The 13,492-nt window shown below is 44.6% G+C and overlaps 1 protein-coding gene across 1 annotated transcript in view; it reads left to right on the top strand.

Moving 5' to 3' along the window:
* The first annotated feature begins 678 nt into the window (after nt 1–678).
* Nucleotides 679–13,492, top strand: part of LSM4 (LSM4 homolog, U6 small nuclear RNA and mRNA degradation associated) — a 61,434-nt gene continuing 48,620 nt past the window's right edge. The window contains exon 1 of the mRNA XM_088463965.1: nt 679–833. Coding sequence (XP_088320091.1) covers nt 831–833 — 3 coding nt within the window. The 5' untranslated portion in view covers nt 679–830. The remainder of the gene's footprint in view (nt 834–13,492) is intronic.

The raw sequence follows: 13,492 nt of genomic DNA, 5'->3' as shown, positions 1-13,492 counted from the left end.
AGAAATATTTTAAACCGAATTTTAGACACAGCTGCTGTCGATTAGATACACAAGTGTAGCTGCCATGGTTAGGACTAGCCAATACAGCGCAGATGGACCTGTGACGTCACACCCACGAGACTCTTCATGTTTTGAAGAAATATTTTAAACCGAATCTTAGACACAGCTGCTGTCGATTAGATACACAAGTGTAGCTGCCATGGTTAGGACTAGCCAATACAGCGCAGATGGACCTGTGACGTCACACCCACGTGACCCGGTCTGAAAGGGGGAGGGGCAGGGATGCTAACGGGGACACAAATATTTATTCCCCCTCTATGCCCTAGTGGATGATAACGCAGGAGCGGTCCAGCCTCCTGCAGCGGTCACGTGCTGGATACGTCACAGAGGTCCTTTCTCCAACTAGGAAATAGCAGTAACCTAGCTTTGCCATAGTTACTACATGTCCTCCATTATCCGTACGTCTTTGCTTTACTACTACAGTAGCATCGTGATTCGTGACCCCTGTATTGTCTCCCCTGTCCTCGGTAATGATGGAAACCATTGTGGTGAGATCTTCTGCTCATCAAATAGACTTGTCTCCAGAAAAATGGCGGCCACGTTCGTGTAAAATACTTTGATTTTACTCTAGCGTTTTATTTCCAGGATTAATGCAGAGCTTCTGGTCATGTTACCGCAAGGCGTGTTCCCTATAGGTGCAGGCAGCTGTCTGTCAAGAGCTGGATGAGCTGTGGCGGGATATGTATATGCGATGCGCTAAGTGAGAGCTGGGAACGGAAGCCGCGGCGGCCGCACGGAACACTCAGGGACAAGCGCTGTGAGTGAGGAGAATGGTAAGTTCAGTGAGGAGGAGGTGGCGGCGGCGGAAAATAGGCCGGCGCCTGTGTGCGATGGCGGCCTAAGGGCTATACTCTTATTTCTGTTTGTGGGAAGCTTGTTTTCTTTCATATTCTAATCTGATACAACGTGTGTCTATAATAACTGCGGTGTGGTGTAATTGGGCTGTATGTAATTGTTTTATGCTGAAAGACACTGGGAGCAGCACATCCCTACATATTGTCCTGTTCCTGAGAAGCAGTTTTATTTTACACTCTTTGGGGGGAATCCAATTGTTATATCGCTGCTGCATTTTCAGACTAAAGTGACAGGAGCAATTCACTTGTATTTACCTATCGCGCATTTCTGCTTGAGGTTTCAGCAGAAATCCACGATAAGTTTGGTTTTTGGGCGCCTTAAGACAAGTGTCACGTTAGACGCGAGACGCTGCTTTGCCTGGCTAATCCTCTGTGTTTTTAGCCATGTAAAGCGGCTTCTGTCTAAATGATGGTTAAGGCAACCAAAAGCCAAACTTATCATGGATTTCTGCTTGCACTTTGGGGTCTATTCATCATCACTTAATTTCTGTAAAAGCAGGTGAAATGCAATTGTAGAAATGAAGTGTCAGGGCCATTCATCAAGAAGTTAAAGATATCTCCTGCTTACCTTCCTCTTGCGGATTGGACCGCTGTTCCCATACACTAGTATGGGGACAGAATTCATCATGCTCTGAAAATATAATATTTCCTGAGCTTGAGTGCAGGAGCATTCGCCATCTTTAGATGGCAAGTGCTCCTGCTCCGGGCTCGCAACCCACTCCATCCCTATGAGAGAGAGTCCCTTGTTGTGAAGAGGAATACTTTCTGATCCCTCTGCTCCTTCCGCCAGATGTCGGGGCTCTTGTGCACATGCATGGCCTGTAGGTCACGCTTGCGCACTAGTGTCACTGCTCTGAAAGGAACAGTGAAGCCGCTCGCGGGGACAGCTGGTTTTCGGATCAGCTGTCTCCGTGCCGGAGCAATGATGAGTTGCTGCGGCATCTGCAGCGAGTTAGAATATTAATTATTATCACGAATAAACCAATTTAGGAGAATGTGAGCAGAAATCTGTGAAGAGTAAAAACAATTTAATTGCTCCTGTCATTTTAGATGGGGACTGTGATGAAACAATTGAAATCCCCACTTACTACTTTTGGGGAATTAGCTGCATGTGATTCCCATCTGTGTAACATGCAGGCAGATGTCATATAGTGGTACTTATCGTGCTGCAATAGCTTTTGCTGCACGATAGGAAGCGGTAATGCTGAGATGAATTAAAACTCTTTCCTCCAGCGATCCATGTAACAGCCAAGTTATGATGCAGTGTGCCTTGCCTACTGGCCAGCTCCACTGCGCTTGTGTGAGATCTCGCACACAACCGGAACCCTGGGTAAGCCACCTCAGGTTTGTACACATACCGACAGATAATCCTGTCAATATGTGAAAAAACTATAAACCACAAAAGTGCTCTTACTGTCTTTCAATAACATCTGAATGATTTGTCGTTGCCATACAAAAGTATTGCGATGTCAAAATTGTTAGGTTTTTATATAATTTAGAGAAAAGTTTTCTTTTTCTGTACGTTATCTACATACATACCGAGATTCAGCGTAAGTGTCAAATACTGCTGGTTATAGCACATTTGGCACTCGCCACCTCTTAAATCACCCTGGTCGCTAGCTAAGCTGTGGGTGGTAACCTACAGCTTAGCTTGCGACCAGGAGGCCACACCAAAAAAAAAAAGAAGCGCCCGCCCTCATTCAGAGAGCGATCGCTTCTTGCAACTGCCTCTGAATGAGGTCTTAAGTCTGATTTCTGCTCGCACCTCAGGAGGGTGCTTTCAAAAATCCTCTAGTCGTGGGTTTACAACATGGCCAGTTGAATAGCTCTGGGCACTCATTCCCGGTGCTTTTCAATATTGCATTCAATTAAATTTTCCCTATTGTTTGCAACCATGTCAGGTAACTCACTGCTGCAAGTGGTTAAAGAACACAAGTAGAGATGGTTCATTCCATTGAAACTCTCCTTACAAAGTGACATAGCAAATTATTTGCATGACTATCAACCGCAAAAGGAGTTTGAAATTAATTTAATTTACTGAGAAAATAAGATGGTTTATGCTTTAAAAACTGTATACAGGAATTGCTAATTGTTTGCTATGTCACTTTGTAACGTAAGTTACCATGGAATGACTCAGAAGTTGTCCGTAGCAATCATTTTCTATAAAATAGCTAGATCTGAATGGGCAACTTCTCTAATTGTGCTCATAATAATAATAAAATTATTATTATTATTTATATAGCACTTTTCTCCCATAGGACTCAAAGTTGCTTTACAGACATCAGAAAACATGGTACATTGTACAAGGATTTGGTGTTGCAAAAAAAATAGAAAACCACACAGAGATAATTAAAATCAACCGAAACCTAGAGAGCACAATAAGCATATTGCAGGGTTGGTGCAGACATTTTGGGAAATAACTTCCATGGGTTATATTTTCCACCCACAAAGGTACCAAATGAGGCAGCCGTCTTGGGCGCACTACATAGGATCACCCTGGGTGGAATAGGTTATGCCTAGAAGAGATGACACAAACTGGGTGGTTGCAAAATCCTGATGCTAGGAGTAGGGTCCCAACATAATGGGTCCATGTATTTTTCATCCCATCCACGAGTGTACCAGGTGAGGCAGCCATGGTGGGCGCACTACGAAGGTTGCACTGTGGGAGATAAACGACAGAAAAAAAAGATGAGATTTGCGGGTGACTGAAACATTTGAAAAATGAAGTGCACTGAATTAATAGATTCACGTGTTTGTTCATCCTGCCCAAGAATGTACCATCCGAGGCAGCCATCTGGGGCACACTGCGTAGGTTACATCTGGCAGGGTGTGCAAGTAGCGGAAGTATAACGTCCAGGTGGTGAAAAAAAATTAAAAAGAGTAAATGGTGACCGCATTTTAAGTTAAAAACATGTTAAACTTAATCAGAAATTAAAAAATGATAGTGATCTGCAAAAAGCCACAGCGTCTCCTTCACTTGGGTTGTCGCATCCAGCAGTTTGTGGAGTTCGATTTGGCTGCAGCATGAGACAGCAGCCGAACGCAGTCTCAGGGGAGTGTAAATGAAGGTGGAGTGGCAGCATTCCTGTGTGTTCGTGAAATTTGTTTAAATTTTGGTTAGAAAGTAGTCAATAGTCCAAATCCAGTTCGAGCTCCGGTTCTAACTCCATGCTTCAGATGACATGCTTAATATGTAGGCTACAGTGGCAGGCAAGCCTGTGTGTGCAGGCTTTAAAATGAGTCCCTTTTGCAGGAGAGGCTAGGTCAGCTGGTATAGTGGGAGGGAATGTTGAGCAGTTTGTTCAACAAGCTAATTAATGGTGGGGGAAGATGCAGCATCACAGTTGGAAAGCAAACTTTCAAAACAGACTATTCTTTCAGTGAAAGGCATCAGATATGGAAGATGGCATTAGTTTATCTGGAAAGAGATGAAAGATTGGTATTAAATCTCTGCTGCGGTTCTAACTCCATGCTTCAGATGGCATGCTTAAGATGCAGGCTATATTGGCAGGCCAAGCCTGTGTGTGCAGGCTTTAAAATGATTGCTTTTTGCAGGAGAGGCTAGGTCAGACTTGATAAATCTCCCCCTCATTAAATGTTTTAGGTAATCCTCCTGTTTACAGTGAAATTACTACACATCATGCAAGACTAAAGTATGTGTTTGTTGAAAACAATATCCATGATGCCACAATAATTTATTATGCTTAAATTCAAGATCACAGTATATAGTATGTAAATCAGGCCTAGACAACTCAAGTGCCTCCAAAGCTAGGAATGACATAGAAACATAGAATTTGATGGCAGATAAGAACCACTTGGCCCATCTAGTCTGCCTCATTTTTAAACATTATTACCTCAACCCTTATCGATCCTTACTTCTTCTGAAGGATATCCTTATGTCTATCCCATGCATTTTTAAATTGCTCTACTGTCTTGGCCTCTACCACCTCTGATGGGACATCACTTCTGTGGCCACGCATGTCAGGTGGTGGATTGGTAAGTGTAAATGCGAAAATTAGTTTTGCAGAACACTTAGGCTGGGTACACATCTGCACGATATCGGCCCGATTTAGCCAAATTGGGCATACCGTTTAGACAGGGCTGGAGGACACTGGTGGCGGGTGCACCGGCGCACCCAGTGCATGTGCACCTCCAGCCCCCTCCCTAGTTGTGGCCCTGCACAACCCCTGACCTCACTTAGCGTGCGTGTAAGTTAGCAATTTCTATCAGGCGCAGTGGATAATTTATGCACTCCCCTGCCACGCATGCAAACGCAATGTGCAGCCTGTGCTGCATGACTAATCAAATGATATCACATGCAGCCTCATACATATTAATGAAGGACGGAACATGTGATTATTCCATCGTTCATTAAATCGTGCAGTGTGTACCGGCAATCATGCAATGTTCAGGGTAAAGGCAAATACATTTTCTGTCCAATCTGGCTGGTTGGAATGAAAACCTGGTAATGTATGGGAGCAAATGACAATCGTCCATTTTCTCACAAACACTGGAAAATAGCCAAAAATGGTTGTTCAGACAAATTGGTTAAACTTAAATCACAGCATTTTAACCTATTTGAACAATTTTTTATTTATTTTTTGTCCTTTTTTTCAGTGCTTAAACTTTAAAACCATATGTTCGACTGTCATTTGCTCCCATACGTTACCAGGTTTTCATTCCAACCAGCCAGTTTGGACAGATATCTGACCGGCCCCCTTTTCCGATGACCACGCCCCCTTCTGGGACGCGTGCGCGCCGTAGGCCCTCTCTAGCTCCGGCGCCCTGCCTCCCGCCGGAGCTAGAAGGAACACTAGTTCCCAAATTGTGGGTGCCTCGGGACACTTGCAGGGGTGCCTCAGGATGGTGGTCCAGCACCAAATCATATTCTTTATGTTCAATGAAATGTAAATATGTGGACAAACAGAAGCTTAAACCTGTCGACCACCACATAACTGAACCTAAGGATGATAGATGAGCACAATTTACTTCACTTTACTAGTTTACTCAATTTTTTTTCTGAATCTCTCAATCACAAACTTTTGGCTTAGGGGTGCAGTGAAAACAATTCTGATACTCTAGGGCGCCGTGATTCAACAAAGTTTGGGAACCACTGGTATAGTGGATGCCCAGCTTAAGGGTGATCTAACATAGCTGGTATTAGTTTTAGGAGGTGATTAATTTATACTTGCTCTAGAGCAGGGGCAAATATATACATAAATAATTTGTGCTCAGTAGTCTACAAACTTTTCGCCAACCTCAAAAGTGTTCATAATAGCTGGTCTATTAGTATTAGCAGTTTGAGATATATATTTGTTATTGCAATACTGAATTCTCTGTAGGAATTGAGACCAAATTTAATGGTTCGCAATGGGTGCACTGAAAGTTCGGCTTTCATCTAGGACCCCAAACTTTTATAAAAGAAGAGAGGGGGCATTAACCAGTGTGCGAAGAGGTACATTAAGTAGTTGCTATGGTGACAGTTGCTACAGTCGCACCAAACAGCCCTTTTCGGTGTGCCAGGTCCCAAAAGACTCTGCTTGCATCTCTTTTTGCTTCTTTCTCACACGACAAAGCATCTTGGTCACAATTGCATGCACCAAACCGCTTTCCGAAACTGCACTGATTAATATGCAGCACTTCTATAATGTATCTGTGTGCGACTAAAGATCCCCATACATAAGAAAACCACCATTAAATGATTTGACTGTTTGTCAGACACACACAGATATACAAGTGTCTCACATCAAATTAATTTGTGCAGTCTTGTGAAGTGTTTTGTTGCTTCCAATTGCAAATAAGACACATCAGGCTAAAAAGAGCGTCGCAAGCCAAGTCGCACGGGACCTGGCGGTTCACTCCAGGCTCTTGATTGGGCAGGGTGCTGATCAAGAGAGAGGGCACATGTATGCACGTGTTTGAAAAGGGGGCACGGCCTTGCATCACGCCCCTGCTTTCATCACTCTATGGGGCTTGCTCAGCACTCTCACCCTCTGCCCAGTACTAACCCCCCACCCCTCCAAGGGACACTGAGAACAGAGGCACAGCGGGAGGCAGGTGCTTCGGACCTGCCAACGTCTGGCTGTGATCAGTGGGGCACCTCCGTAAGGACAGGACACATTTTCCCATTTTAAAATCAGGCTGGGTCGATTGCCCCACAGAAACTGCCTAGTGAATGGATGTTGGGCGCATGACATTAGCGCTTGGGGGCAGCCTGGAATGTTCATAAGTGCCGGGCACTCCCCCAAGAGTTGTAACAAGGGGACGCATCTTAAAGGCATGTCCCTTTTTCACCGTGGCTGCGCCTCCTTCGGAGCGCTCCAGAGTGCCCTTTCTCTAGGTCTGGTGCCGGACCTAGAGATACATATTATAATAAAATGTGTGCTTTGCCCTTTTGGCGGTGCCATGCTGAAAGAGCCTGCCATGGGCCGGAGTGTCCCGTGGGTGGGAAAAGTTACGGTGAAAGTCACCATCAGGTGATTAGATGCCATCCGCGCGGCATCTTCTTCAGGGTCCATAGAAATCCACAGGGATATCATGGGGATATTATAGTTGGAAGACCAGGCACCAAACAGTTAAAGCTGCTGCTCCCAGAATGCCCTGGGCCCTTCCCCATATATACCCTGCCCCTAGCCATAGGACTTCAGTTGTTCGTTTGGTGCGGCAGGATCCAAGATGCACCTTTTGTAATGGGGACAGCTCAGTGCTAAGCTTTTAGTCCTAAGCTTTTAGTTTGTTTTATTTTGTTTTCTGAGTTGGTAGTACCAAGCGTCTGAATTAAGACGCACGTACTGCGACTCCCATCCACCGGGCCACAACATCAGTAATTGTGCTGGTGATTTTGGCGGGTCGTGGCTGAGCTTAGCTAGCAGCAATGCTGCGACCTGGACTGCAGTGGTTCCTTGGAGATGTCTGGTAAGGCGGTTCCTCACTTACGAGGAATCACGCGCGGCAGTACTTTCTTCTGGTATCAGAGACGCACCAGAAGCCGCTGCTGTCAGGGCCTGGGATTGTCCGCGTCCTCACGACACCGGCCGGGGCCTTATTGTCTGACGCCAGGGATCGGCAGCAGACGCTATCTGCTACCACGAGGCCAGTCTGCCCAACTGGTTAGTGCAGCTTAGGGGAGGTAGATGCTCCCCTGACTCAGTTGCAGTCCCTACGAAGGGTTTTGTGCATCTGGGTTGCTCCACCTACCCTCCACATATGAGATGATCACGGTCCACGCTCAGTACTCCCTGTAGCTGTTGGTCTCGAGAGGGTCTGGGTCAATCTCCCTGTATACCTCTCCCTTGGTTAAGGTATACAGTGCTCTTTGTCCTACTATTCCTTTGCGTTGCTGTAGTTGATTTAGAGCCGATTGTAGTATTGACACTGTCTTTAATTTCTGTCTGTCAATTTCTCTCCATCCTCTTGGGGTGGGGCTTTCTTTCTGAGTACTTCACATTCATTAAGATATTTGTGAAGGTGGTCACATTGCATTGTTACCTTTTTATACGTATATTTGCTAAGCGTAAAGGGAAACGGGAGTTCAGGCAGGTTTTATTTATGACTGTCAGTTATAACTCACTGCTATTGCTCCATTTTACCGTCAATTACCAAGATGTGTAGGGGTTAAATTGTACTTCATATTTACTTGTAAAGACTGAGCTGCCCATCCCCCTCTCTCCTAATTAATTGGAGACGCTCAGCTGCAATTGATCATGGAAATGTTTGATGAGGGGGGGATTTGGTCTCGCTCTATGAGTATACCTTTCTCCTAGGACCAACTTTTTTGTTTGTATTAGTTGATTCAGTGCCGATTTGTAAGTATATTTGTATGCATTGCACTTATATCCTACCAATGTGATTGTGATTTAGTGCCTATTTGCAAATAGATTTATGTGAATGTAGATCCTACCGAACTTGTTTAGGTAGTTGATTTTAATACCCTTTTGCAAATTTATTATATTCATTTTATGTGGCTTATGCTAACTCTGCTGGAAAAAAAAAAAGTTGATTTTCTTTTGTTTTTTCTCCTAACCCCCAACTACCTGTTGTATAGGGGTTATAGAGTACTTCACGTTTATTTTTATCTTTGAAAAGGGTCACATTGCATTGTTAACCGTACACTGGCTGTAGGTTACTTGCAAGTATTTCCCATGTCTCAGGACAAGGGTAAACAGGAGACTGTTTCATGTGAATCCTGTGTAGTTGGCCTCTCAGGATTTCATACAGGATGGACTGTGTGTTTATTGTTATACACCACAACAGTTCACCTTGCCAGCACCTGAATGTCCTCCTGGTCTCAGGTTATGACGCAGTTAGTGGACCGCTTATCAGCCCCCACACTGCCTCCCGCTTTGGATTACCCACAATGATTACAGCCTGCTATGTTTCCTCTTCCCATACATCCTTCCTGGATGAGGGTTATGTCCACTCAGTCCAGAATCTGGCTTTTAGCGTCTACCTATCTGCAGATGTTACAGGAGAATAAGGGTTTTCCTTGCCAAATGATCACAAAATAAGTAATTTTTCAACCCGGCCGTCTCAGATTTTCATGAAATTTGATAGGTGACATAAAACAACTTTTAGCCCTCAATGATACACAGTGCTCATGCAACAGGGTTGCAAACATGACAAAAAAAATAAAAAATTTTGCTTGCAAGGTCAACTAAAACCAATCATAACTTTGCTTCTAATTGTGGTAGAACTTTCATGTTGGTTTTGTTTTGAAGCTAAGATTCCATAGTTTTCATAACGTTATAGTTTTTTAAATATTGACTTTTACATTTCAAGGTCACATGATGTGAAGTTTAACCTTGAATATCTTAAGTGTATGTTTAATATTTTTGTACATAAAGTATGTTATACACTTAAATACAATCTCCTGGTATAAAGGTGCGTACACACGGGACGATTTTCTCCCCGAACGAAACTTGTCCTGTGTGTCCCCGGCAGGGGTGTGCTCAGTGATGTTAACAACACTGAACGAAATCAATAACTATTTTGTTCAGTGCCGGGCTCCCTCACTCATCTCCGAACATGTTCAACGTGACATTATCATCAGGTTGGACAGGAAGTTCAGGCGATGAACGAAAACTACAAACTGGAGTGCGCATTTGTAGTTTTTGTTCATAGTTACACCTCAGAAACTGAATCGTTCAAAAAAATGTCCCGTGTGTACGCACCTTAAGTTTAATTTTGGGATGCCCAGGAGTAAAAAAAAATATGAAGTATGGCAGTTGAACCCTTCTTGCACTAACCATGCAACTGGCACGTTCAGACTTGTCTTGTGTCTTTCTCTGGGCCATATTCAATTAGAGGCAAAAAGTCCATTGCTGGACTTTTCGCCACCATCTGAGGTTTTGTTGGGATAAAGTATCGGGCTCGTGCCCGCGTTTCCCCGTATTCAATTTGGAATCGTCAAAAACGGGAGCTGGCTGAAAGGTAAGTAGCGAAAAGACCTGTCAGTTTTGGGGAAATCAGCCTGTCACCCCCCAAAAGATGCACTAACATGGGGATCACTATGGGTACTCTCGAAAAGCCCTGCTAAAGGTAATTAGGGTTTTTAAAAGGTCCCTACAGGTGCTTTAATGCGCCTTTTAAAAACTGTTGAATAGCATTTAGCTTAATTTTTTCTGTAATATAACGACCCATCAAATTTGGAGTACGTGAAAATGGGTGCAAGCATATTTTTAAGTCCCTAAAGGGATTTTTTTTAAAATCCACCTTCCGCAACCAACCGCATTCTAAAAAACACCTGCCGCATACTTAGGGATATGCCGAGTTTTTTGCTACTTTATAAGTGTGTCCCCCAACTTTTTTTTCTTTTTTCACACCCAAAATTAAACAACTTTTTTTGGGGTATCCTATGGTATTTAAAAAAAAAAAAAAACAGATTTCTTTAAGGGTACATTCCAAGGGGTGCAGGGTACTTTTTTTTTTTTTTTTTTGTCTGCACCCCAAAACCTGGTGAAATATAACGGTGAAAATTACGCCGATAACAGCTTTTCGCAGCCTAATTGAATATGGCCATCTGTGTTCTAGGGATGGCACTCGGTCGTTTTCCATTAACCATTGATTGTACAATAATCTATGGTGAACAATCGATGGTTTGAGCCACTCGATGGCTACCACTGTCAGGTATTTTGCAAGCCGCCGGCTAATCAAATAACAAGGGGCGGGGCTTAGGTGGCGGCTTAGCGGACAGCCAGGGGGCGGAGCTATGCTCTGTCATGAGCAGAAAAAAAGGTTCCATTTCGCCATAAATGGAAGAAAAGAATTGGCTCTCTGCCATCAATGGCAAAACAATCTGCCATTGGTAGTAAATAATTGATGTTTGTAAATTATTGATGGTCGATGGCTATCCCTACTGTGGTGTTCTCAGTCTGGCTGCAGCTTCTACATTGAGATCTAGTGATAGGTAAACCGTCTTAGGGGGTCATTCAGACCCGCTCGCAAGCGAGTCGATGTTCCCCACTGCGCATGCGCACGACGGAGGGAGCTCCGTCGTGCGCATGCGCAAGACCCGGGGAGCGAAGGGCTTTCCATCGCTCCGGGTCTCGCACCAAAGGGGGCGTGCTGTCGATGTTGATTGACAGCACGCCCCCTTTGGTGGGCATGCCGGGGGCGTGCCTGCCAGACGGAGGCGTCCCCATGGGAACGCCTACCGTCTCAAGCCGGCCCCACTGACATCACTAGTGATGTCAGTGGGAGTGATTTTGGCTCTGATAGCGCCAAAATCACCCCAGGGCTTGCGGCAGCGAGACCCTACCGCAGGGTCTCCGTCGCAAGCCCGATGGTCAAGACAATCTCGACCATCATCATGGACGCTCGCTATAGCTGTGGGGGTGGTCACCCACAGCTATACGAGCGTCCAGGAGGCCGCTCCATTTTCATGGAGGAGGGCCCTGATTCAGAGCGAGCGCTCTGGTCAGAGCGTTCAGCTCTGAATCAGGCCCTTAGTCCCTTCTAATACAGGACCTGATTCAGAGATGTATGCTAACCCGATGGTTAGCGCACATCTCCGATGGTGGGAATTCTGCGCATCTGCAGCCCTCTGTCTGCGAGTTCCCTTGCAGAGCCACCCAGCCGCAGCCCGATTGACAGGTTGAAACATTGCGGGGGCATTCCTGGGCAGCATTCCCTTAAATGGGGGCTTGTCGCGCCCTCAGTCTCAGGGAGTGATGAGGCCAGGGTCTGCATTGGTGCGCAGATTTCCTGGCCTCGCAAGCTACCAGGATCCGGTCAGGTTGCGGTAAGATAAAGCAGCCACAGCCTGGCCGAATTTTTACAGCTTTCCTTTTGCAATAGGTTTCTTTTTTAATTATTTTCCTCTTGATAGTTGATGCTCCCACACTGCTTAAACTTTCATTTAATGACTGCAAAGCCGATTCAGTCATGCTTGTTGCCCCTTCTGTGTCACTTTCCTCATTTATGTGCTTGGTCCTTCCTCAGCAGTTAAAGAATCCCTTTTAATTTTCACAAAGCATATGATCACTGTTGGCTGTATTTTAATCATCCAGGTAGCACCTTCTTTATTTATCTACTGCTGATATATCCTTTAATATCAAATGGGGTTGCAGCACTGAGTCCTAATGTACTTCTCCATTTGTCACGCTCTTGATAAAACTACAAACGGGTGGGAGCCTCCCGAAAATCTGGTGGCACTCGCGGCCCCCGGAAAAGCAGACAAAGCTTATGTCATAACGGCCCAGTCCCCTGCTTCACAATGCTGGTAATCTCTATACTGTGTAGCTGTGGCGGGACCAAAATGATGTGATCGTGTGGTAATGCCCCCCACTCCGATGCTAATGCTGGGTAATATCCCTAGCCACACCCTCTAATCGCTGCCACGCCCCACAACTGCCATCCTGGCTGCCCCCTCCCAGAGGCAAGCATGACAGAGGTGTAATCCATCGATGGTTCGCCATAGAATGATAATTTACCATCGATGGTTATCACCAATGGTGCCATAGATGGCCGTCCCTATAACACAGAGCGAGACACTACAAGACACGTTTGAACTTGCCATTTGCGTGGTTAGTGCAAGGGTTCAACTGCAGTACTTCATATTTTTTTTTTAATCCTGTTCCCAAAGGCATCCCAAAATTAAACTTATACGCTTAAATACAATCTCTCTTTGGTATAACATACTTTATGTACAAAAATATTAAACATACACTTTTACATTTCAAGGTCACATGTGAACTTTGACCTTGAATATCTAAAAGTCAATATTTAAATATGAAACTATTTTTTATGAAAACTATGGCCCCTTAGCTTCAAAACAATACCAACATGACAGTTCTACCGCAAAGTTATGATTCATTTTAGTTGACTTTGCAAGCAAAAATCTTACATATTTTGTCATGTTTGCAACCCTGTTGCATGAACACAGTGTATCACTGAGTGCTAAAATTTTACATATGAAAGTTTCTTTGTCTATTATCCTACCAAATTTCATGAAAATCTGAGACTGTCGGGTTGGACACTGTGATGATTTGGCATGGAATGACCCTAAGCATATAGATGGATTACACCATCCTCTCAGTCCATCCTGCTTTCCGATTCTGATATATCATCTGAGGAGTATA

Source organism: Taudactylus pleione, unplaced genomic scaffold (genome assembly GCF_031769625.1).
Source record: "Taudactylus pleione unplaced genomic scaffold, aTauple2 ptg001531l, whole genome shotgun sequence".
Taxonomy (NCBI): domain Eukaryota; kingdom Metazoa; phylum Chordata; class Amphibia; order Anura; family Myobatrachidae; genus Taudactylus; species Taudactylus pleione.
Note: the sequence above shows the minus strand (reverse complement) of the source record. Positions and strands in the feature narration are given on the sequence as shown.